The sequence below is a fragment of the Trachypithecus francoisi genome, unplaced genomic scaffold (genome assembly GCF_009764315.1).
Source record: "Trachypithecus francoisi isolate TF-2019V2 unplaced genomic scaffold, Tfra_2.0 Lachesis_group6, whole genome shotgun sequence".
Taxonomy (NCBI): domain Eukaryota; kingdom Metazoa; phylum Chordata; class Mammalia; order Primates; family Cercopithecidae; genus Trachypithecus; species Trachypithecus francoisi.
In genome coordinates this window covers 52,874,887-52,900,458 of record NW_022681471.1, presented here as the reverse complement: position 1 = coordinate 52,900,458, position 25,572 = coordinate 52,874,887, and the positions used below count along the sequence as shown (strand labels likewise).

At 37.4% G+C, this 25,572-nt stretch overlaps 1 protein-coding gene across 2 annotated transcripts in view; it reads left to right on the top strand.

The window, feature by feature from the left end:
* Positions 1 to 24,181, top strand: part of DIAPH2 (diaphanous related formin 2) — a 947,390-nt gene extending 923,209 nt beyond the window's left edge. The window contains exon 27 of one of the 2 annotated variants that reach the window (XM_033201830.1): positions 17,393 to 24,181. In XM_033201830.1, the coding sequence (XP_033057721.1) occupies positions 17,393 to 17,457 (65 nt within the window). In that variant the 3' untranslated portion in view covers positions 17,458 to 24,181. The remainder of the gene's footprint in view (positions 1 to 17,392) is intronic. The other variant, XM_033201829.1, reaches the window with a different exon arrangement.
* Positions 24,182 to 25,572: the final 1,391 nt, after the last annotated feature.

Genomic DNA, 25,572 nt, shown 5'->3' with positions numbered 1-25,572 from the left:
TGATGACTGTAAGGAAAGGGGGGTTGGAAAGTCCCTTGGGCATGAGCTATTGACCATGCATGCTTCTTCATGGGTCGCATGTTCAGAAAATGGCAGCATTAGCATGATCTGAGGGTGGAGATTTGGCCCTTTGACATCAAAAGATCACTCACCAGGCATGCAAGTCTATTCTGTGTAGACTGCAGTCAGACACATTAATGGGTTCCAACTTGTCCCAGCCTGTAAGCCAGTTTTGTTGCAAACTAAGGGGATTGTAACAAAGTGTTCTCTTCTCTGCACTCCTGCAAGACAAGCTCAAGGAATTTTGCTACTTACCAAATTCTCCAGGAAAAGGATAGTAGCTTAGAAACAGAGAAGGATTAAAGAAGTAGTATGAGAATTAAGAAAGAATAATAATATACAAGCTAAAAGAAAAGAGAATTTCATGGAAAGAATAATTGTCAACAGTGTCATGTGCTACAGAGAGGTCAAGGAAAATGAAGACTGAAAGAAAAAAATGTTAATACTAACTGCAGAATGTGATATTGATTCAGGATAGGCCAATTCATAAAAAAGTAATCATGCAACATATGCTGTATTTTCAATAGAATTTCACTCTACTTATTACTAGAGGAAAGAATGAATTTATTTATATAGTATAGAATTTTTATACTTATAGAAATTGTATTTTTTCTAGATCATATAGTTTTTCTAATCCATAAGAAAGTCATATCTCCTATTGGACTGTCTTTCAAAAGGTAATTAAATAATCCTGACAGGGCATCTTTTAGAAACAATACATACAAATTCTGCCTTGGTCTTGAATTTTTGATATTTATGGTTATATTTTTTGACAAATATTCAGAATAAGATAAAATAGGCCATCTCAGAATAAGATTATAATGTGATTGGTCAGAAGAAAGTCTTCTAAGGAAGTATCTTTCACTTCAAGTCATTGTCTGTTTTTTCTGTGGTTAATGCTGGAGCTCTCAGGGCTGCTAAATGTCATTTTCTCTACTACTTCACAATCTAACCATACATATTAACCTTTTCCTTCAACACCCCTAAGAACAGAAAGCCGTCTCTAGAAGCAGCTTTAAAGATTCACAGTTAGATCCAGAGTAAAATAACGGATTGAAAAGATAGTTTGCAAACTATTCATCGTCCTGCACGAATATGTATATATGGGAACAAATGACATGTTTATATGTCTATAAATCCTTGTAAAAGTTTTATTCAGAGAAAGAATCAACATGTATTTACTACATGGCTATTTAATATTGAGAAAGCTAATAAAGAGGTAGAAGAGACTCATTCTCTGCCATCCCAGAACTGTCCTCTTAGAAAGGCAGTATCTGAAATGATATAGTGAGCAGTATGAAATTGGCTATAATTGAAAGCTGAATTGTGTGAAACAAGCTAAGTTTGTGCTATTGGAGTCGAGAGGAGAGAAAGATCAGTGAAGGCTAGAGGGATCGGGAAGGTGGGATTTGAGTTGGGCTTTGAAGGATGAGTAGTCTTGAATGGTGGGGAAGGAGGAGGCAGAGTGGGTACATAAGCACAAATCTGGAATATGTATAGATGTGTTTGTGGAACAGTTGTGAAGCCAACCTAACTAGATTCAAAGGGGAATAGTAGAGAATGGGAGAAAATCTGATTGGATAGAGTGGGATCTGTGTAAAAACAAACAGTTTTTAAAACCTAGAAAATATATACTCCACAAATCTCTCCTGTACTTTTTTAGCTGCCACAAATTTTGGGGCCAAATTTATTACACACGTATTCTAATCTTCTGGAGCTACTTCCTTTAGTGTGGATCTGTTCACTTTTATCTTCACATGTTTTCTCTCCCAGTGAATCTTAATCTGAGTCCTCTGAAAGTTAACTTGTTACAATTTTTATTGTTGTTTTGTCTTGTCCTCACCACTTCAAATTAGGATTGAACCAGATTAGTCTTGTTTTAAATCCACTGCAGCCTTTTGAGCTGGGGAGTAAGGTCTCTTTGACAAGGCTATTTTCAAAGCTGGATTACAGATTGACTAGAAGGGAAGAAAGCCTGAGTATAGTGATTAGTCTACCCAATGCATTGTTTCTCAAATTTTAGGTGTAGTAAAAGGAATCTGTGGATACATTTTAATGAGAACCTAATACTTTCGGGTCCCCAGTAATTGACTTAGACTTACTTTTAATATATTGTTGCTTAAATATAAAAATAGGCACAAACTCTATATGCTGTAAGAATTTTAATAAAATAGATAAAACTAAAAGTAATGTTCACTTAATGTGCCTACTGATGCTAGATTTAATAGTAGAGCTTCAGATCTACTTGTACATTTTTTCGACCTTGTTACGAATGCAGAGCATCCCTGTTGTATAAGTAGGCTGAACAAAATGGTACTAGTACCTTCAGTCAACATTTTGTGATAGAATTCACGACCATCAGACTCCATACTGAATGAAAATTTTGGTAGTGAGCAACTCTCAAATTCCAGTTTTAATAGGATGTCTGCTCCATAACCTTGTAAAGCTGTGTTGCTCACATGAAGAGAAGGCTAGGATTGGAATTTATGTAACATGGGTATGTAATCCATTTACTGCTGCAATCAGGAAGCAAAAAATTATTCAGTACATATTTCCCACTCAATGTATAGCTAATGAACAATTACAAGTTGGTCCCCAAAGATTACATCCTTATAGTACAACTGCTCACATCCTGAAGATGGTACTGACTGTTATGTCACAGTTCTCATATGTCCAGCTTGCCTAGACTGTTGTGTGAAAGAGCATTGCACCCTGTGGTGACTCAACTCTCTGAAAAATTTCCTCTCTTCAAATTGTCATGAAACCTTCATTAGTACAGTGCACAATGATGTTGCTTGGCTTTTACGTAATATAAAAGCAAATGTATATATAAGCCTTTTTGTGTATCAGTGATCAATATGCTAGTTACTTATAAGGTGATGATGCAGGATATCCTTATGTAAACACTTTTTACTGTACCATAAAATGAAAAAACACAAAACTGTAAATATACCCTGCTTTAAGAAATAATGCCCTAGTGAGCGCCACTGACTTTTTTTTTTTTTTAAATGAATTGACTGCAACATTGGGACTTACATCTTGTAATTAATATCTTTGTTACACTGGGCTCTTTTAGAACAGAAACTTACTCCTGACCCCTTCAGAAACAAAATGAATTTTACTTTCTTCTGTGTGTCTGTTCATTCTTTTCTATTTATCTTTCAACTGGCTTATTTCCCTATTGAGTAGTGCCTTTCATCCCAGATCATGCCTGTGTTACCTATGAATTGACTGCCCCTGAAGGAAACAGATGTCCACAATGGTCCCTTCATTGGCCACTGTTGAGGGGGCAAAAGCCTATTTAGTACTGCTTTCCTAAGCAAAAAAAAAAAAACTATGAGGGTGATGGTTTCAGCTAGAGGTGGTGTTGGGTACGTCAGGCACAATGACCTGAGGCAACTGTTTGCACTCTAAGAAAATATCACCCCTTTTAGGGTCATGGGAAATCCAAGTGTAAGTTATATTCATTGCCTCCACTTACTCCTCGACCTTCTGCAATCTGGCTTCTGCTCCCCTTATTCCAAACTGAAATTACTCTCATTAAGGTCTCCAATGACCTTCATATTTCTAAATCTGATCGTTTGTCTTTATTTTACTGCATCTTTCTACAACATATATTATTGCTTATTCCATTTTTCAAAATATCTACTCCCCCTGAATTCCACAACATATACTCTAATGGTTCTTTCTATGCATCTCTGAATATTTACTGTTTTGTTTCATGGACTCTTCTTCCTATACTTATCTCTTAAATGTCACTGTTTCCCAGGATTTGATCATTAGCCCACTGCTCTTCTCACTGTACGTACATTCCTGAATAATGGCTTTCATTACCACCTACCATCTATTACCCAAATCTCTCTCACTCTTTCCAGGCCTCTCCCCTGAACCTTGGTCTTGTAATATTTGCAACAGCCTGCTGGGCAGGTTCACCCAGATGTTTCAAAGGCATCCAAATTGACAAATCCCAAACTGAACTCATCATCACCTGGAATGCACCTTTTTCTCCTATATATTCTTAGATGATAGAACCACCATTCTCCCAAACATATAGGCTGGGAATTTTAGAGTGATCTTGGACTCCTTTTCTGTCCTCCATGTCCAATTAATCCCTAATTTTTGTCTTGTCCTTTTTAAGTTCACCTACTGCATGATCACCAAATTGAACTATCTTACCATTTCACTCCCTATTGCGTATCTGAAGTTTAAGAGCCTTAAAATGGCACATAAGCCCAATCTGTGTTCTAACCATCATCCCCTGCTTTTAATCAATACTGATTTTGTTTGTCGTCTTAACACACACATTTTTTCCCTCATATTTTCTCTTCCTTTCCTCACAGCGTCTCCTTTTCCTGGAATACTTTTCTTCCAGGATAATTCATCCATATCGTTTAAGAATCTACGACAATATTGCCTTCTCTAGAAAGTCTTCCCAAAGATGCTTCCCCTAAGGCTTGGCTGAGTATTTAATTTCTGTACTCCTGAACAGTATACCCCTCATCATAGCACTCACTATAACTCTCTTCTTATTATCTTTGTATGCTAACCCCATTTGAGAGAGAACACCATGAGGCAAAGTACTGAGACAATTCATTTTGGTATCAGGGGATCCAATATAATCTAAGTTCTCAAGCTGACTCACTGAGAACTATATAGCAGAGTACAGAGAGAGAAAGCCTTAGTACATTTCCATTAGACTAATTTTTAAAACAAAAGGCCACAATCACTGCATAGTACTTACCTTGAAAGACTAGCTCATTTATCTCTGTATCCCTCTAGCACTGTGCCAGGCACATAGTCAATGTTCAAGAAAAGATGGTTGAAATAAATTGCAGGCCAGTTTTTGGACAGAGGGAAATATGCCTGACATTGGAACAGACTCTGCTTATGACAGCAAGGCTCCTCCTCTTTCGAGTGCATAAGTCTACTCAGAACACTGAATTAAATTTCAGCAGGTTGCCTGGTAAATCTGCTGTCCTAGAAAAAAAAATGAGTGACGGTTTTACTAGATGCATCATTCAAGCCAGGCTGGAATCTCTAGAAATAATCTCTTTCTACCCTAAGGAACAAATCTGTCCAGACAACTGGAATCCTAAAGCAGCGAAGTAATAGAAAGCAGTCTGGCAACATTTCTATACCCACTGGATGACAATAAGAAAAATAAATAAATAGTTATGAAAGATTTTCATTGCTTCTCAAGGGCATAAAAAAATACCCTCGCCTATGATGACTTGTGAAATGGAGTTAGAACCTTGATAAATTCTGACTTCTGGCTGATCTTTTTAAGTCTTTGTTTCAATAGGCTAATCTGAAAAATACTTCTATAAACATCTGTTTGCATCTAATCTCATTGTCCTAAAAGTGACTAAAAAATGTCATAGTACCATAATGAGGCTGTCTAGACTTTGAAAAGTGTCATATGATCATGATGTTAAAATCTTTAGAATTTGACTCTCACAATATCTAATATTTAAAATGTTAAGCTTTTTCTCTCTATCGGGTGCCATTCTGGTCATTTTACATTATTGTCTCATTACTAAAGCCTTTGTAACTACCCTGTTAGGTAGGTCTTATAATATTATTTTTATGTTCACAAGGGGAAATTAAAATGAGAAAAACATAGCTCTTAAGTGGCAGAACAAAGATGTGAACCCATATGTATGACCATACACCGAGAACTTTGACCTGTCACGCTAAATTGTGACTATCCGTTGTAAGTAGAAACAGCTTTTTGCTTAAGGCTTGTTTATTGATTTGTGTGCATGCTCTTCACATCTATCAGAAGATTAATATGGGCCAGGTACTAGATTATCTCATTTAGTTCTGTTAATACTCTTCAGTGTAAGTACCATTATTATCCCCATCTTACGAATAAGGAAACTGGTGTTAGAAAGGTTCATTTTGCAAATGCATAAATGCAAAGTGGGCCTAATTGGTTAGGAAACAAATGAGTCTAGTAGTCTACATTAATAAGTTCAAAGACTACACACAGCAGTTAGCTTTACTTTACTCCATTGTTATAAGTGGTAAGAAAGAATATAATCTTTATATAGAATATATATATTCTATATATATACATAGAAAGAATATAATCTTAGCTTAGTGCTAAGACTTCCCTTTCCACCCCACACTGCCTGCACTATGGAGGAAAAATTAACCCGGAATGCATGCTTTACTAAAAATCGGTCAGCACCTTTTACCATCAAGGGACAGACTTTTTTTTTTTTTCTATTTTTATTTGTCATTGGTAGATATCATGTTGCAAAGCAATTTTGAAGTCTCATGTGATTTTATCATTGGAGTAAAACTCTCTCCAGGTGATGTAATGACATACCTCCTATTTTTTCTGGATTTTTACCCATCTGTTTGGAGAGAGTCAATCTTTTAGAGAGAATCACTTTTTAAGACTTTAACTTTTAGAATGTATAATCTAAGATACGTGAAATACCTTTATAAATGATAACTGTGTGGACACAAATTTATTCATGTTCTAAAATTTGTAAGCTGTGACTTCCGCATCAGGGAACATTCCACAGCCCTTACTGAAACACGGCAGAAAAGTGGCACCTGTTTTATACCTTTTTTTCTTTCCATTATAGTGTAGTTAGTGATGGTATAATCAACAGGGAATTAGTTTAGCGATTATTGGATCCTATGCTACTCTTTCTAAAACTTGAAAACAGTATGTACTTTGTAGCTAAAGACTGAGAATTTAATATCCTATCTATCTAGATTTTGTTCTCTAGTTTGACAAAGTAATCATGCTCAATGCCAAAAATTCAGATATTATATAGAACTATATATATAAAAGAATCAGCTGGGGGTGGTGGCTCATGCCTGTAATCCTAGCACTTTGGGAGGCCGAGGTGGGCAGATCACCTGAGGTCAAGAGTTCAAGACCAACCTGGCCAACATGGTGAAACCCCATCTCTACTAAAATACAAAAATTAGCCAGGCATGATGGCGGGCGCCTGTAATCCCAGCTACTCGGAAGGCTGAGATGGAAGAATAGCTTGAACCCAGGAGACGGTAGTTGCAGTGAGCCAAGGTCACACCACTGCGCTCCAGCCTGCATGGCTGAGCGAGACTGTCTCAAAAAAACAACAAAAAAAGAATCATCCCACCATTCATAGCCACTATTTTTATTGGTGTATATCCCTCTAAACTTTAAAAATTATAATATTATAAATGATATTTTTTTCAAAAATGAGATTATGACATACTTTTTTTTTTTTTTTGAGACGGAGTCTTGCTCTGTCGCTCAGGCTGGAGTGCAGTGGCGCTATCTCGGCTCACTGCAAGCTCCGCCTCCTGGGTTCACGCCATTCTCCTGCCTCAGCCTCCTGAGTAGCTGGGACTATAGGCACCGGCCACCTCGCCCGGCTAATTTTTTGTATTTTTAGTGGAGACGGGGTTTCACCGTGTTAACCAGGATGGTCTCGATCTCCTGACCTCGTGATCCGCCCACCTCGGCCTCCCAAAGTGCTGGGATTACAGGCGTGAGCCACCGTGCCCGGCGACATACTCTTATAACTTGCCTTTTTCACCTTATCATATGGACCTCTTTTTATCAAGTACCTGTAGATCTATGTAACAATTTAGATTGACTGCATAGTATCTCAATGTAGGTTCCCTGTTTTGTCTAATCCCATGATTGACATATTGGCTATTTATGATTTTCATTAGTATAAACAATGCTGCAAAAAACATCAGTGTATGATGATCTAGATTTATACATTTATCCGATAACGTGAGGACTGGCTTTGTTCCAATAGATGTCAACGTCAGCAATGATTCTTTGAGACGTCTTATATGAGAAGCAAGTTGCTAGGTTAGTAGCCATTTTTATTCATGTACAGGCTCAGCCTGGCACTCAGGTTGTGCATGGATTGTGTTAGACACTAGAATTACAAAGGAACTTGTGCCAATTATGAATATGGAATCGAGAAGCTGTGTTTTAACTGTGTCCTAATTGTTCATATTTAAAACAACTGCTGACTGGTTCCTACCTTAAGGGACAATTTATATTTTAAAACAATGTCACCGACAGCTGTTAAAGTGTGTGTGATATTAACCATACAGGTTGCCTTTGTTCATACAACTGGTTAAGTAATTAAGCACGGCTAGCATGGGGAACACTGCTAATGGGAAGCACCTGTTTATAGACTCGTGCATTGTAAGCTGTAGGTTAAGTATCTTTTCTCCTCAAAATCATAGGCAATGGTATATTTCTGTGATCTGGTTCTTTGGGAAATGGAGACATCATGCAGGGTGAATGAAGGACTGCCATTTCTGCCTTACTACTGAAACTAGCGAGCCTGCATATCAAGGGTACCTGGGCTTACTTAAGCTAGAGAGTTGGGCTGACTACTCTAAAACTTCCATCATCAGCAAGAAATACGTAGCCCAGACCCAAGAGATGGGTTGCACATGTTAAAAACAAAAAGAGTAGATATATGGTCTTAGAGTGATTCAGAAACAAAGGCAGGTGACAGGTAAGTGTATTCTAAGTCAGCATATCAGCAACAAAGTTCAGGCAGATCACAAACATCTGCTTCAGAAAATGACAGAGGATTGTCCATCATATGCTCAAAGTTAGCGAAATGGCTGATGCCTACTATTCTTAGTCATAGGCATATATGCCACACATGGAGTAGAAAGGCACAGAGATGACAGGCGGTAGTAATGAATTGACCTTGTAACCACTATGCCATTTAACAGCTAGTTTATTCTCCACCAACCCAAATGGCTGCTTGAGCTCTCACCCTGCCAAACACTCCTGGCCCAGGTTATTGCAATCTGTGCCTTGATCGGCTTTTCTACTGTCACTCTTGATACTATCTAGGATATCTAGGCTTCAACAGTAGAACCTTTTTGGAAGATTTCAGAGAGCCCATTTTTGCTCACTTTTTAAAGCAGAACTCCTGTTTTCTATGTAAACGCTTCAAGATTTTTTTTTTAAAAAAAGAATTAAAATTAAAATTACATGTTTATTGAAACAGTTGTCACTCTGTCTTAGTTCTAATAACTACAAGTCCAGTCAGTACATTTTATTTCATTATTTTTTTCCTTTTCTTAGAAAATAAAGGTTAAATATGTATAGGCATTCTGGTTCTCCCTTTATACATTCATTGCTTTTCATACTCTCCTTGCAAATAGGAAACATTTAGTCATTAAATAGCAATATTTGAGAATTAGAACTCCCTTTTTCTACTAATCAGAAATTAACAGCTATCTTTCTGTTTCTTCCTGTTGAAATCCCCCTATCTTTTAAGGCTTCACTGACGTGAAGTTTTCCCTGACTCCCAACTCCTATACTCAAGGGATATGACTTTTCTCCACTCTGAACTTCCCCTTGTACTTAAAATGCAATGGATGCTACAAGGGACAATATAGTTAGTTTCATGTTCTAGTTGTTGGTACATTTATCCTTTCTACCCTAATAACGTATAAGGGTGCCTGTTCAGGTACCCTGCAGATAGCTTATGCAGTAACAATGTATGGATAGACAGAAGAAAGCCTTTCCTTTCCTTGTATTAATGTCAAAATACATTCCCTCTATGAAAGCAGCAGAGCTGAAGGTGAATTCAAGGATCAGTTTCCGATTCGTTGTAACAATTGGATGATTATTTAATCAACAGACAAGTTTCTAGAAACTGCTATATGTAAGCCACTATCATAGACACCTGGAGCATCTCTGTTATAGTTTGTGTGGTTTCTGTAGCTTGCTCTTCAATGTAAGTTTCACATATATAACTTCCTTGGAAGCTTTACCAACTATTGCCTAACTTTCTTCATATATTTATTTGTCACCTTTTTCTCTATTTTCTAGATATGCAGGCATCCTCATCAGACTTTGAACATCATAGAGAGAAAATCTGTCTTACAACCCAATTGCATTCTCTAGTAAAGAAGCAAACATAATGCATGGCTCATGTACAAAACCAAGGACATCTTAAAAAATCTATTCACTAGCTTTGACATTGAGTCCAAAGATAATCAATAGCAAGGTCTGTGGCAGTTGAAATACTGAACAATACACTGATGTAATTTTTTCTGAACCATTCTTTTCTAAGATTTCTTGAAATGCCCACGTTATCAATTATGTAAATGCCAGTCGTTCAGAATCCCAAGAGGTTGGCTGTACATGTTATAAAAATATCATGTTTATGATAGATAAAAGTAAGGATTGCATATTTTCTACATTTGTAGTTTACTGTGGATATGTTTTAATGCCTTGAAGTAATATTATTGTACTATGTGATTTTACTTTTATCAGGTATTTCAATCTTCCTAAAGTTACTATAATTGAGTTTGTTTGATAATGTACCTTTATATTAGTACGAGACTTGATAGTTTGCAAAATATGAGGTTCATAATAGAGATAGAGAATAGAGTTACTACCTGGCAGGGAGGATAAGAAGAAAGTGAAATATAGAAAAGTGATTTAATCTCACTACTGCAGTTTTGTAAAATATAATTTGTTTTTCCCCTAGCACAGCAGAGTTTCATGCTGATAACAAGCTACTGAATTAATAAATCCATTGCAACTATTGAGATTTTTCCTTTAATAGCATAACGAATGCTGAGCATTAAGAAAAGGAAAGGCGTTCTTTGTACAGAAGTTACCTCTAGCAGATGTACATCCCTACGCATGGGAAAAATACCAACATTGTACCGTGAACAATATCAATGTGAAAGTAATCTGTGCATCTCAATTAGAATACTGTATTTTCTACACAAAAGCACTCTGTTTGGTGGAACACATTTGCCTATTTTCCAATTGGAAAGACATTTAGGGGTCTATTTTGTTACCATTACATGTGCTTAAGTCCAATTACAGTTAATGGGAGTCGTGTGTCTATAGTCACAGTAGCCTCTGAACTATTTCAACATTATTGCTTTCCATTACCATCCTCGTTAAAATAACTTGCATTTCTTCTACCAAACTGAACTACCACGGTAATCTAGGTTTCTGTTTTCTTTGCACGGATTTATTTGCATGAAATGAAGGATACAGATTACACAACATGACCTGTTTCTAGTTTGCACATTATAATGTCATTGAGATTAGAAGAGGTCTAGAACTATTTAATTGTTAAGTGGAGGTAATCGATTGGCTTCTAGACAAGTACCCATTGGGTTTGTTTATCTAGCTGTGTTATTTTTAAGTTGTTTTGGGATTATAGCATGTAGAGTTCTAAAATGTGTCCTAAAAACTACATAGTTTAAATGAAAATGTAAGTAATGGAGGTTTAACTCCACCAGATATTAAAACATATCATGAGGCTGAAATAATGAAATCAGAAGCTATTGGCACAAAAATATGGAATAATCTCAACATCAATGGAACAGAAACCTAGTATAGCAATTTAATATATGATAAAGGAGTTACCATGAATCATTATAGAAATTCATGATTATTCAACAAATAGTGCAAGGACAGCCCATCTCCTCTTTGTAAGAAAAAAAAAAAGAAACAAACTGGTGTGCATACTTACCTGACATTGTACAACAAAATGAATTACAGATCATTTAAATAGTTAAATATAAAATAAACAAGAGAAACCTTAAAGAGCAAGGACTCATATAGTTGAATGTCACATGTCTCTGGCTAGAGAAAAGGACTTTCTAAGCTTAAAAACAAAGAAACAAATCACAGTGTAAAAGATTGATAGATTTAGTTTCACAAAAACAACAAGAAACAATGAAACCATATGTTCCTAAAAACCTACAACACAAAATAAATAACAATCAACAAGCAATCAACAAACTAAGGAAAATATTCCTAATAAATATTTCAATTGTTTAGTATCCCTAATATGTACCATTTAAAATACAAACAAAAGCAGAAACCTAAGATCCCAATAGATAAATGGGCAAAAGACACGATCAGTACAGAAAAGAAGACATATGAAAAGTTCCACCTAATTAGTATTTGAATAAATGCAAAAAGAATGAATCAGATGCAATTTTTTCACTTTTTATATTAGCATATTTTAAAAAGATTAATACCTAACAAAGATATGAGATACACAAATTCATATACTGCCAATTGGATTTAAATTAATACAACTGTTCTGGAATACATTTGGACTTACTTTTGCATACCCTGACAATGCCACTTCTACATATGGCATATGTAAAGATGTAACTATCATGTTCCAGAAGTTTAATGACATGGAACATTTCTACAATACAATATTAAATGAAAAGGTAGAACACCAACTGCATATGTAGTTTGAGCTCTCTCTCTCTCTCTATATATATATATACACACACATACACACAAAAGACACTATTCTGGTCACAGTGAGCAGAAAGAATCTGGTCAACTAGTAGAGCAATTGGCTGTCCCCCACAAAGAGATTAGGCTCAAGCCTAATTTGGCTGCCACCTTGCAGTCATTTCTGGTGAGTAAGAAACTAAATCCAAGTCAGGATTTCTAAAATCACAGAGAAAAGCATAAATAAAACCATTTTGGACACAAGGGGGAAAAAATGTAAGTCCATATGAGATGATTTCAGTATAACAGTCCAAAATAAATCATCTTTCTCTCATCAGTGCTTGGGATGCAAATAGCTACTCCATGGACATTTTTGGAAGCAGCATAAAAAAGTTTTCTTGGTTTCCTTAGTCTGAGCTGCAGTAGACCCAGACCTCCACTTGCTCTTTGCTAGAAACAATGCCTGACCACTGATGGTAAATCTGCCACATCATCACTTTCAAAGGGCTTTGGAGAAAGCAAAGCTCATTGTAAATTACAGAAGATTTCTTTTACTTTGTTTTCTAGCCTACTAATTGGCATTAAAATGGGATATTTTGTAACACTATGTATATAACGGTCATAGACTTCATTTATGTTATCCTGCTGTGAGGGACTAGTAAATAATGTTCGGTCAACATTGGTATCTCTACATGCCTATGAAGCACCATAGGGAAAGAAACAGCCTTCCCCTAGGCCACAACAGATGGACGCCTAACCTTGTGGGGAATGAATAATGGACATGGCCCTTTTATAACAGTTTTTTTCAATCCCAAGTTTACCTCCTCATGCCATATTCAAGATACAGCCTTGTACTTTTGGCACTCGCTCACTGTGTTAGAGGATTGTTTGCACACTCCCAGGTTACATAACGCAGGCTTGAGTCCTCCAGTCTATCTCATGTCACATTGTGTTTAAGCTTTATCTGTACTGTGCTTATTCCCCAGTTATTTCACTTGACAAAGTTTTCAGTAAGAAGGAAATTAATGATGTAGATTTAGGTGTGGGTCTGAAACTTTGTGACATTCAGGTATTTTGTGGATGATGTGCTTTGTACATAGTTGCTGAATAAATGATTGCATGAATGAATTCTAAAGCAATACTATAATGGGTTTAGTCCATTTACTGCAGAACTCAGTTAGGAAGGTTTTGAGATGAATGCCAAATCAAGTTATGCTTAGAAAAGGCATAAAGCTTCTTATATGACAGCAGGGAAAGCCTTGACATCTGTTTGAGCTGGTTAACCTGATATTCAGAAGCTGCAGAACCATGTTTAAGCTGGGCCATGGTTTTATAGTTTTTTTTGGTGAAAGATTTGAATATTACTTTTGTTTTGGCCATGCTTTCTCCATAAGATGCACATTTTCTTTCTTTCTTTTTTTTTTTTTTTTCTCTTTTGAGATGGAGTTTCACTCTTGTTGCCCAGACTGGCAATGGTGCAATCTCTGCTCACCACAACCTCTGCCTCCCCAGTTCAAGCAATTCTCCTGCCTCAGCCTCCCGAGTAGCTGGAATTATAGGCATGCGCCACCATGCCCGGCTAATTTTGTAATTTTAGTAGAGACTGGGTTTCTCCATGTTGGTCAGGCTGGTCTCAAACTCTCAACCTCAGGTGATCCGCCCACCTCAGCCACCCAAAGTGCTGGGATTACAGGCGGGAGCCACCGTGCTGGACCCAGGATGCACATTTTTGTATGACTATGTTCCTGTCTTCAACCTTATGCTTTATCCAGGTCACTCTTCATAGTATCAGAATCTATTCACCTTCACGTGGGGCACATTTCAAAGCCTTTGATGAACAAAAAGAATCTGTTAGTGTATGCATAGCCGACTCTGGTGGATTTGGAAGGTCCATTTTGGGATTGATTTCTCAGGCTAATTGCTGCATTAATCCTCATGTTTACAAACATTAGAATCTCTTAATGAATTCTTAGACCATAATGTGTTAGTCTATGAATTAAGAAAAATGACGCAGATGAAGAATATGACAAATCATGTTACCCCATCCTCCAATCAAGTGTGTTTTTCTGTATTTCATTGCACAATGTCCCCAACAGGTATATATACATAGACAGACCCTCCTCTTCCATTTTTCTCTCTTTGGTTTCCAAAAAGATAACAGGCAGATTGGAAGGGATGCCACTACTTGTTAACAAAGCCCTCATATAATCTCAGGTAAATACATGTGTTGTCAATTATTGACTTTTTGAAGGAGAAGCCTGTATTTTTTTTTTTTTTTTTTTTTTTTTTTTTGCCTAAACTATACTAGTATTAGGAGAATGAGACTAGTTAGAAAAGTGAATTGGATTCAGGCTGGGTCTCATGGAGCTCTCAGATCATATCACATGAGCACCCAGTTTCTCCACCTGTTTCCAAAGAGGACATACAACCATGTCCACCATCACCCAACTTAATGTATCACCTCTGGCAGCAATCATATCTAACGTTTGCCCTTTTCTCATAAATGTGATGCCAGCTATGAGTCCTGACCTTATGAGGGCCAGGCCATGGCTTTTTCCCCATTAGTTTTTAATACTATAAATATAAAAGTTGTATTTCAAACAATTGAGTGATATTCAATCTCTACTTAAAAGAAGACATGACTCCAAACATGGAAGTCATCATCATTAGATTGCTAGCCATTAGAATGTGAAGATAAGTGAAACCAAATTTACACACACACAAACACGCAGAGTATAAGAGTGTACATATATATACACACACACACATACACATATATATTTATATTTATATATATGTGTGTGTATATGTTTGTTGGTTTAACTAAATTAGTTTTAACGTACATACAGAGAGTTGGAAATAAAAGGTCCAGATCAGCCATTGCTGCTATTGTTTCTAATGATTTTTTTTTCACAAAGGTTGTAGGTTGACATTATGAAAATGTAAGTGGCAACTTTTACAGAATTGCTTCTTATAATTATCTCATTAATATTGGGACAAATTAGACATCCAGAGAGGTGTGGGAGGTAGAGGCAAAGAAGGAAAGGAGAAAGGAAAAAAGGGAGGGAGAAAATCTAGAATAATTATGCTTTGTGCCTGTCAAAAGCTGGATTTAGGCCCTGAACTCAATGTTTATCCTGCCTTGCAAAAGCTTCCATGTCTTTTCGTCAGTTTGTTTTGACCTGAAACTTTGTTTTCTCATACCAGATGACACCAGTAAGTTGCACATTGATGTGAAGCCTTACATCCCATCATTTGTTGCTGCAAAGCTGGGTTTTTGGATATGGTACTTGTCTTGGACCTAGTGGGTAGTGAGTGATGGTGTGGGGTGCCAGTAGCATTACTGAAGTGAAGTGTGGATGCCTGTTGACCTTAGTGTGTAGGACCACCAAGGCACAAGTCTTTTTTTCAAGTCAGCATGATCCTCTGGGAATGCTACCATCATTCTCATGTCTGGTAGCTTTAACACCAAACACTTTCATGCTAGCAATGCAATGGGAACCATTATATTGTAATCTCATTTTTAAATGTTTTCTAAGAAGTAGAAAACCAATCTGTATGCAAACCAGTGACATCTAAGTAGTAAGTCCTTTATTCAGGAATGTTATCTTCACATTTTTAGTTGAATTGTGATCCATATCTCAAACTAAATAATGGATTTTTTAATGGTATCTTCAAAAGGATACCCAAATAATCCATCACTCAGATATATCTCTGAGTAGAGAAAATGCCTTTCTTTCTTTCTCACCTCTCAGTGATATTATTGCATTATGAAGCACTCAGTAGGCTTTAAGTTTGTGGCTGGTTGGCTCAGGACACTCATACCGTGGTGTTAATGAGGCTGGGGTCATGGAGGCCCGTTAGCTTTGCTCTGTCTGCTGACCACAGACTACCAGGAAATCAGTCAAGAGATAGTAGCACAGACAAGAAAGGCACCATGGCAAAACCTCAGCAGTTCTGAGTTTTTCCTCCCCATATAACAGGCAGGATGTGTTAGTTGGGTGTCATCATCTCAAGGAGGAAATGAGTAGCCGCTTGGGAGGCCCCAACCTTCACCTCTGAACAAAGCAGGTCTGACATTTAGGCATTAACTTTGCATTATAATCCCCCATCATACCATTGATTTGCTGTGTAACCTTCATCACTGAAGCACAGATAATAGGATAGAATGAAATGGGCTTACCTCCCGGGGATGTTGTGTGAATTAGCAAATTAACGAGTGTAAAGTGTTAGCATTTATGTAAGTGCTGGTGGTTGTCATTATTTCTAGGGACCTAGTCTCATTCTAAATAGAGAATCTAAGTATATTATGCTTTTGTCAGAAAGGGATTTTCACCCACATCAATTGCATTTAAGCGGAGCATAAAACAGAGGTGATAATAACATAGTAGTGATCATTGCAATGCAGAGCTGTAAACCTTTTCCCTATTAAAGCTAGAACTATTTTCAGCAACTTTCAATGCTTTTAAACTTTGTTTTCCAAGTTTTGTTTTCTTTATAATAATTCTTCTTCCTGTGACGGGTGGTGGGAATGGGACCTAGAATAGGTCCTATTCATTATTCATTCCCACAATGACTATATATTGAATTTTTTTACATCATACAATCAAGCAAATTTGGTAGCTAGTGTGATTGACACATACTGCAATCATTGTGAAAAATAAAAACTCTTTTCTGCTCTGCCCATGCTGGTGTCCTCTAGAGGTAGCCAACATACAGATTGAAAACTCATGGGGAATTGAAGTGCTTTCCAACAAAAGGCGCTGTATATAGATCTTTTCAATTTAACATCTTTACCAAAGAATTTTGTTGTTGCCTGCTATTTCCAAGGGGACTGTGCTTGAGAGAATGCTTCCATTTCTTTTATCACTCTGACTTCGCTTACCAAGAAAAAGTCATTTATTGCTGATTGCAGAACTCTTGAACTCAGCCGGGCAGCTGCCGCATGAACTCCTCAGATCTGAGTTCCTTGTTACTTATTTACATATTTATTTGAAGTGATTTTTCAGGACTATTTGAAAACCTTTCTCAACCTAACATCATGTAATAGCAAAGATCTAAAGCTTACCATGCTTTTGGTTCTTTTTCTCTTTCTTTGTCTTACAGATAACAGACGAGTACCTTTGGAAAGGTCACGCTCTCGCCACAATGGAGCTATCTCATCTAAGTGATTCCTGATGCCAAAGAATATGAAAATATTTAAGTAAACAAAATGATGCATTTTGAGAAGAACAAAGTGTGCACTCAGCGGCTGGAAAGGGAATAAGTGCATTTCTGCAAAGATCAAGATAAGCTGGATGAAGTAGTGTGCATTTGTAATACTATTGCAAGACTCCTCCCACAATTATTCTAATCTGAATACAGTTATCAGGATTACAAAATGTGTTCCATTTTAGTGTAAAGATGTGTATCATTTGTAATTGTGTGTGACCTGACTGTGATGATGAAAGTGTAAGAAATTGAAGAGTTCTAAGGCTTTCAAAAACATTCAGTCTGTCAAAAATTTAAAATCTTAAATGTGTAAGTCACCCCCACCAAAAACAAAAGAGAAGAAAAGAATAGAAAGTATTATCCAGTGTCAGCTTCCAATTCCTATTACATATATAATAGAAAAGGGCCAAGAAAAATATACATCTTGATTTGGAGAGGGGCTAATATTATGCACACTGTAAGAGAAGCCATTTTGGAAATTCATGAAAGTACTGCTCCACCCCAGTTGAGTTATTTAGAATCTTATCTCAAGTGAAAGCTGATGGATTCATCTGCTTTGGCTGAAATTAAACTTATCATTAGTCTAGTCTAGCTAGCATTTCAGCATGATATTGCAAGCACTTCTCATTGCTAAAAATAAACCAAAGTTTAACCGAATCAGTTAGGGAAAGTGATTTAAACTTTATTTAAAGAGGTATTTTCTAATTATGCACAGATATCTACTTTATACAAATACTTTATATGGCTATTTTTGAGAAAACCCTCACATTTTAATGTTTATGCTAGGGATGAACCTGAAAATTCTATTACCTTTATTTAGATTTCAAAGACAAATATTGATTCCTATGCTCTGTGGTTTATTTCTTTTTTCTATTGCTTCTTTCTCCCTTGAGTCCCTTGAAGGCAGGGAATAGAATTCTAGAAAACCTGAGAGGAAAAAGAATTCTTTTTGCAGGAGGCAGCAGAAAACTGTCTAAAAGGTCAATTGTTTTATCTCCCTTTCTACTCTCTTTCCAATTTCACTTTGGTGGTCTGAAGAAGAAAAAGAAATTTTATGTATGTATGTGTAAATATGTGTATATATTTATATCTCTTGCTACAATAATTCCAACTAAGTGAACTTCTCAATTATCATCATACTTACTTACCTTATATTAACAAATTAAAATGATGCTGCCAAAACAAGTCTAGCAGGGAAAACAGGTTCTACATTTTTCTTAAATAGATTAGGGAGTAAAAGTTATACTTAACTTGTCTATTATTTTAAAATATACATGGAAATAATGTGGTATAACTTCTCTGGAGTGCAATTTTAAGTCTAATTCACGCAGATGATTGTGATTATTGTAAGAAATTTCTTACATGTATATTTCTTATAGAAAATACTGTTGCTACTCATTCAAAGCACATTGTAGATATTCAGAGAGAAGAACAAATGGCTGGCTTGGCAAATTCCCACCTGAGATAAAGTAAACAAGTGACCAGCAGCTTACAGATTCCTTTATATAGATGTATAATGATTCAAACTGCTGCCTTTGCCTCCAGTGCATCCTTACTTAGGTATTATACTTTAAAAAGCTCTGAAGCTGCTACAATAGAGAAAGCAAAAAGGGTGACAGTATCTGAGATTTTACAGTTCTATCCGATCCGAAAACACACATACACAAACGCACACATGCGCACACACACATTTAAGGGACATATCAGTTAGTTACACTGTTTTTTAACAACAACAAAAGTTTAGGTTCTAATTTATGTAAATACGTAATATGTGTATTTTTGACTTTACAATGTCTTTTCTGAAATCTTCGTGGTATGGCTTTTTTAATTCTTTTGACAGCTTATCAGTCTGTAGGAGAGTGATTTTGAAAATGTTAACCCTTACTAAAATTTGGGAGCATATGCCTAGCTATATCATCAAGCTGGTCAAGGTAGAAATACTGATATGTATCACCTTTTCCAGACGCAAACTTGCCTTATTTTCTAGTTTGTGAACAAGAACGAATGAAGTACTATTATTGATAACTTATATATTTTTATTTAGAGCAAATCCCACTTGCTTTTCACAAACATTAAAAAACTTTTCAGGGTCTTTCATGAAGTTCCAATAGTTGAGTTAAAAGGTTTGTTTCCCAGATTTATAATGGTCCTGCTCTAGCCATTTGCAGTTTTGTTTTAGATCGAAAAGTATCACTAAAAAAAGTATATAGTGACATTTTTAGTATGAAACCAATTACACTAAGGTCTTTTGTTGGCCATATTACTGCCACATGTGAGAAGCACCATTTATGCAGATTTTCTTCAGAATATTTTTTAAAAGATATGGAATTCTTAAAATATTAACTAATTGCATCCATCTCCTTTGGCTGCTGTAACAAATTACCAATATGATGTTTTAACACAACAGAAACTTATTTGCTTACATTTCTTGAGGGCAGCAAAGCCATGCTCCCTCCAGAGGCCCTAGAGGAGAATCTTTCCTTGCCACATCCACCTTCTGGGGGCTATTGGCATTTTTTGGCTTATGGCCACATCTCTCTTTCTGCTGTGTCGTCACATCACCTTCCTCTGTGTACCTAATCTTCCTCTGCCTCTGTTTTATAAGGATCCTTATTATGACTTTTAGAGACTACCTAGATGACTCCAGGATAATCTCCTCACCTCATGATTCTTAACTTAATTACATCTGCAAGGCCCCCTTTTCCAAATAAGATAGCATTCACGGGTTTTGGGGATTAGGATGTGGCTATATCTTTTAGGAAGCCACTCTTAGCCCACCCAAGTCTGCCCTCTGGCCCAAAATTTATGTCTGTCTCATGTGTAAAAGACATTCATCCCATCCTAACATTCCCAAAAGTCTCAACCCATTATCAATCCTAAGTCCAAAATCTCATTCAAATATCATTGGTTCAAAAGTTCCAAAGCTTATCATTTAGATCATCTAAATCAGGTATGAGTGAAACTCTGGTATGGTCTTTCCTGAGGCAAAATTCCTCTTCCTCTGAGAACCAGTGAAACAGAAAAGTTACCTGCTTTCAAATTACAATGGTGGGAACAGGCATAGGATAATGGTTACAGACATTTCTGTTTCAAAAAGGAGAGAATGGAAAGTGGAATGGAGTCTCCTGTCCCAATCATTTTCAAAATCTAGCCAGACAAATTTCTCTTCTTATATTTCAAGACCTGGCAGTAATCCTCTTTCTCAGGGCTCCACCCTTTGGGCCTGTAGCTCTTCTTTCTTGGACTATGGATTGGGCCTCTGCCTCTGTGCCTATGGCTTGCATTTCTTCCTCTGTTCCCACACTTGGGCCCCTGCCTCTGTACCTGCAGGTCTGCTCTCAGGATGGTGCTTCCTTTATCTTGAAGGGTAGCACGTGTCTGCAGCTGAGTAGCTTTATCAACGGGTTTCCTACCTGTAGACTTTTGGCAGTCTCATAATCTTCTTTCATTTTATTCTGTCCCTGTCCCTTTTAGGTCCAGTTGGAAGTGTTTCTGCTGGTATAGCATTCTCAAAAACCTTATGGGTCTTCCATGTATGTCACATTGATTCACACATTCAGAAAAGAGGGTCCTCACAGATTTTTCCTGAATAACCCCATCTCTATTCTTGGCTTCTGTTGAAACAGTCAAATAAATCCACAAGTTAATGCCTAACCTCTTCAGCACTAGCCAAAGGTTGTCAAGACACACCCTTGGGCTTATCTCCAGAGCACCCTTTTCTAACAGTGAATCTCCTAATTTTAGCATCTTTTTTTTTACAATCTGAATAGGCTCCGAATTTACCCAGTTATCAGGTACTGATTCCTTGTCCACTTATACGGTTCTTTTCTCTTAAAAAAAATTTTTTTTTTAATTTATTAGAGATGAGGTCTCACTCTGTCACCCAGAGTGCAGAGGCTGCAGTGTAGTGGTGCAAACATAGCTCACTGTAACCTCAAACTCCCAGGCTCAAGCAACCCTCCTGCATCAGCCTTCCAAGTAGCTGGGTCTGCAGGTGCATGTCACCATGCCTGGCTAATTTTTTGCATTTTTTGTAGAGTTGCTGTGTTGCTCAGGCTGCTCTCGAACTCCTAGCCTCGAGCAATCCACCCATCTTGGCCTCCTAAAGTGCCGGATTACAGGTGTGAGCCACCATGCCCAGCCTCTTTTTTCAATGTATCTCTTTTCTGTCTTATTTTACTATAAGCACTAAGAAGAAACTAAGCTATACCTCTAACACTAGACTTGAAAATTTCCTCAGCTAAACATCCAAGTTCATCATTTATTTTACTTTTCACACTACTGTACTAGACAATTTAGATAAACTTTTTGCCACTACATGACCAGGATTCCCTTTCTTCCATTTTCCAATAAAATCTTCATTTCTTTCTAAACCATCACTAGAAATGCCTTTAACATTCATACTTCTACCAACTATATGGTTAAGGCAATCTAACTTTTTCTGTCACACCCACCACAATTCTTCTAGTCCCTACCCATTATCCAATTCCAAAGCCATTTTCACATTTTAAGACATTGTTACAGAAGTACCCGATTTCCCAGTTCCACAATCTGTATTAGATTCCTGTGGCTGCTGTAACAAATTACCCTCAAGCCCAGTGGCTTAAAACAATAGAAATTTATTATCTTGTTGTTTTGGAGGCCAAAAGTCCAAAATTGAGGGGTTGGCAGGGCTGAACTTCTTCTGGAGACCCTAGGGGAAGCACTCTTCCCATGTCTTCCAGTTTCTTGTGGCTGCCATCATTCCTTGGTTTGTGACTGCATCTCCCTCTGCTCTGTCTTCACATCACTTCCCCTCTGTATATATAATCTACCTCTGCGTCTCTCTTAAAAAGACACTTATGATGGGATTTAGGGCCCATCCAGATTACCCATGTTAATTCCCTAATTCTAAGATTCTTAATTACATCTGAAAGGACCTTTTTTCCAAATAAGATACTATCACAGGTTCCAGGGATTAGGATATTGAATATATTTTTGGGGGAGGGGGCACCGTGCAGCTCACTACAGTACTTATTGCACATAAATGAATTTTTCACTTTTTAAGATGCATTCATGGTGCTCAAACCAAATCGAAGTTTGTCTCTAAAAGCTACCGTCTGCACAGGCTACTGCATGCTTTGTTGTTAAATGGATGGACAGGCTATTCTAAATTTTGGTTGATACTTTTGCCCCTATGGCCAATTAACTTGAAAAATATAATCGATCCCAACTCTGTGCTCTGATGTACCTCTTCTGCCCCTTTTTTGACGCCTTTGACCAGATGCCTTCTATGGTTCACAATACAGGCACAAAACTACCTCTGATACAGAAGGGTTCTTTACAAGCTTATTTTAAATACCGTGAATCCCTTACCTGAAGGGAGAGGTGAAAGCAAAGACTGCTTTGAGTGGGTATTGAGGGAGATTGTGTCCATACCAAGCCACCCTGAGGAAGTATTTCACTTGCAGTAGAACTGTGGATTTGTGCTCTCGTTTCACCTTGGAATAAACACCTATCTCTAAGCAGGACCAAGAATGACTTGCAATCTATATGTAATGGCTACTTACTTATTCAATAAAGTTAAGATATACATTAAATGTTGTACTGCCTATGATAATTAAGGTTAAATACAAGTGAAAAGGCATGAACAGGATGTGAGAACATTCTAGGAGGAGAGGCCTCAACCAAAGAGAAGTGCAGGAGTGCTTTTGTATGGGCCTGGTCAGGTAGAGATCATGGGATCATATTAAAAACATACTTGTAGGAATCATAAGGTTTTCTTTAGCACTGCTTGCTAGAGTAGTGGAGATACTGTGCAACCGAAAAGTTTAGAAACATCAGAAGGGTGATTTACATGCTCCAGAGAAACTATTTCAACAGAAAAGGTTTTGGTTTTGTTTTGTTTTGTTTTGGCATTGAGCATAGAATTAAGCAAGTGGGCTTCAAATGCTCAGAAGGGTAAAAATCTGGAATGAGTAATAAAAGGACTGTAGATTATTATTTTCTGGAGAGCCTTCAATAGAATATCTCATCATGGGTGGGGTGACTTGAAGATGAAGATCTGGACAATGTAATAACCAGGTCTATAAATAATAGGATCTGAAACATTTGTTTCCAAGGCAAACCAAACACCATTGTTTCCCTTGGAATGGTTTACATCAGGAATCAACTACATTGGCGTTTTCTCCCCCCTTAGACCCAAATAGGCAAATTCCTCAATAGGAAGTCTGCAAACGTTAGTATCCACAACTAGGAGAATTTGAGCTTAAGGCCAGAGCTCAAAGGAAACATGGAAATCCAGAAATTAATATATATGCAATACATGTAACATGCTATATAGTTTTGATTTACAATAAAAATAAAGCTATAGCCAAATATCTGATTTACAGACTGAATTTATTTAAATGTCTAGAGTCCCACTGGCCACAAATAAAATATTATTACAGGTAGTGTCCATTTCAGGAAAAACAACTTGCAAATATATGAATTATGCAAATCATAACTTTGTTCCTAGTTCTTGGAGATGAGCCAGAGTTCAATCTTTAGCGATGATGACCTTATATCTTGGATAATAGCAGTTCAGCTAATATTTTCACCTATATCCTGGCTAATTGAGGTCCAGCCATCACCTTTTGATGTTTATGGGCAAAGTGTAAGCACTATTATCATATTATTTGACATAATAATAAATAAATAAAACCCCTCAACTTCTCTACTTTGTTAAAGTCTGCCCCCACCCCCACTCCCCAGTGGGGCTATTCTAATCACTGAGTGTCCATTTAATGGAAGTTGCTTTTTCAGGACACAATTATGAATTAAACATAGCTCCTGGCTTCAAGATCTCACAGTCTAGAGGGAGATGGGATGTGTACAAACAGAATTGTAACTCAAGGTAGAAAGAAACTGATTGATGTTGAAACTGATATAAGGCCTGTGGAGGTTCAGGAAAAGCAAGAATTTAGTTTTAGAGAGGTGGGGTGGTTATTGGGTGGGAAGCTGGTATCTGTGTAGATTTTGTGGAGTGGCTGGCATTTAAACTGAAATGTAAGAGGTAAGTAGATTTGGATCTGTGACACTATTAGTCATTCAGTCAGTATTTACTGAGCACCTATTGTGTGCCACACACAATGCCAGGCTTTATGACAGTGAACCAGCTAGATGTGGTTCAAGATCTCATGGAACTGACATCTTTTTGAAGAGGGAGGGAGGGAAGGCATGAGCCGAGGTATAAACTTGGAACCTTGGTGCATACACAGAGAATATTGAACAATTCTGTTTGACTAGAGTGCAAGGTCCATGAATCACAGCAGCGGATGTGTGGTTTGGGCTTCTTGATTCTGTACAGGATAGGGAACTATTGAGGGGTTTTGAGCAAAGAAATTATTTGGAGCATTGAAGGAAGATGACTCTAGAAGCTCTATGTAGGACAGGTAGAGTGCAGAGAGGCCACAGAAGACCAACTTTGTTGGGAGGTTATTGCAATAATACTTATGAGAAACGAGGCCCCAAACTGGGGTAGCAGTTTTCAGTGGCACCACAGATATGCACAGGTGCAGCTCTAAGGCTTGCTATGATCCTTTTTTTTTTTATTTGAGACGGAGTTGGAGTCTCGCTCTGTTGCCAGGCTGGAGTACAGTTGCATGATCTCAGCTCACTGCAACGTCCACCTCCTGGGTTCAAGCAATTCTCCTGCCTCAGCCTCCCGAGTAGCTGGGACTACAGGCGCATGCTGCCACACTTGGCGTTTTTTTGTTTTTGTTTTTGTTTTTTTTGGTAGAGATGGGGTTTCACTATTGCCCAGGCTAGTCTCAAGCTCCTGAGCTCAGGCAATCCGCCTGCCTCGGCCTTCCAATGTGCTAGGATTACTGGCATGAGCCACCACACCCGGCTGCTATGATCCTATTATCTGTACTGTCGCATGGCTCATGCAAGCCTTATATGCAAGTAGCATCAAATCACAGAGACATGGAGCAGACAGGAGAACATGATTTCTGCAGAACTTATTCAGTAATATTATAGTGATTATGGTAATAAGAGCAAGGGTAAGATCTCTAGGTTGCTTTCTTTTCCTTTCCTTTCTTTCCCCACCCCCT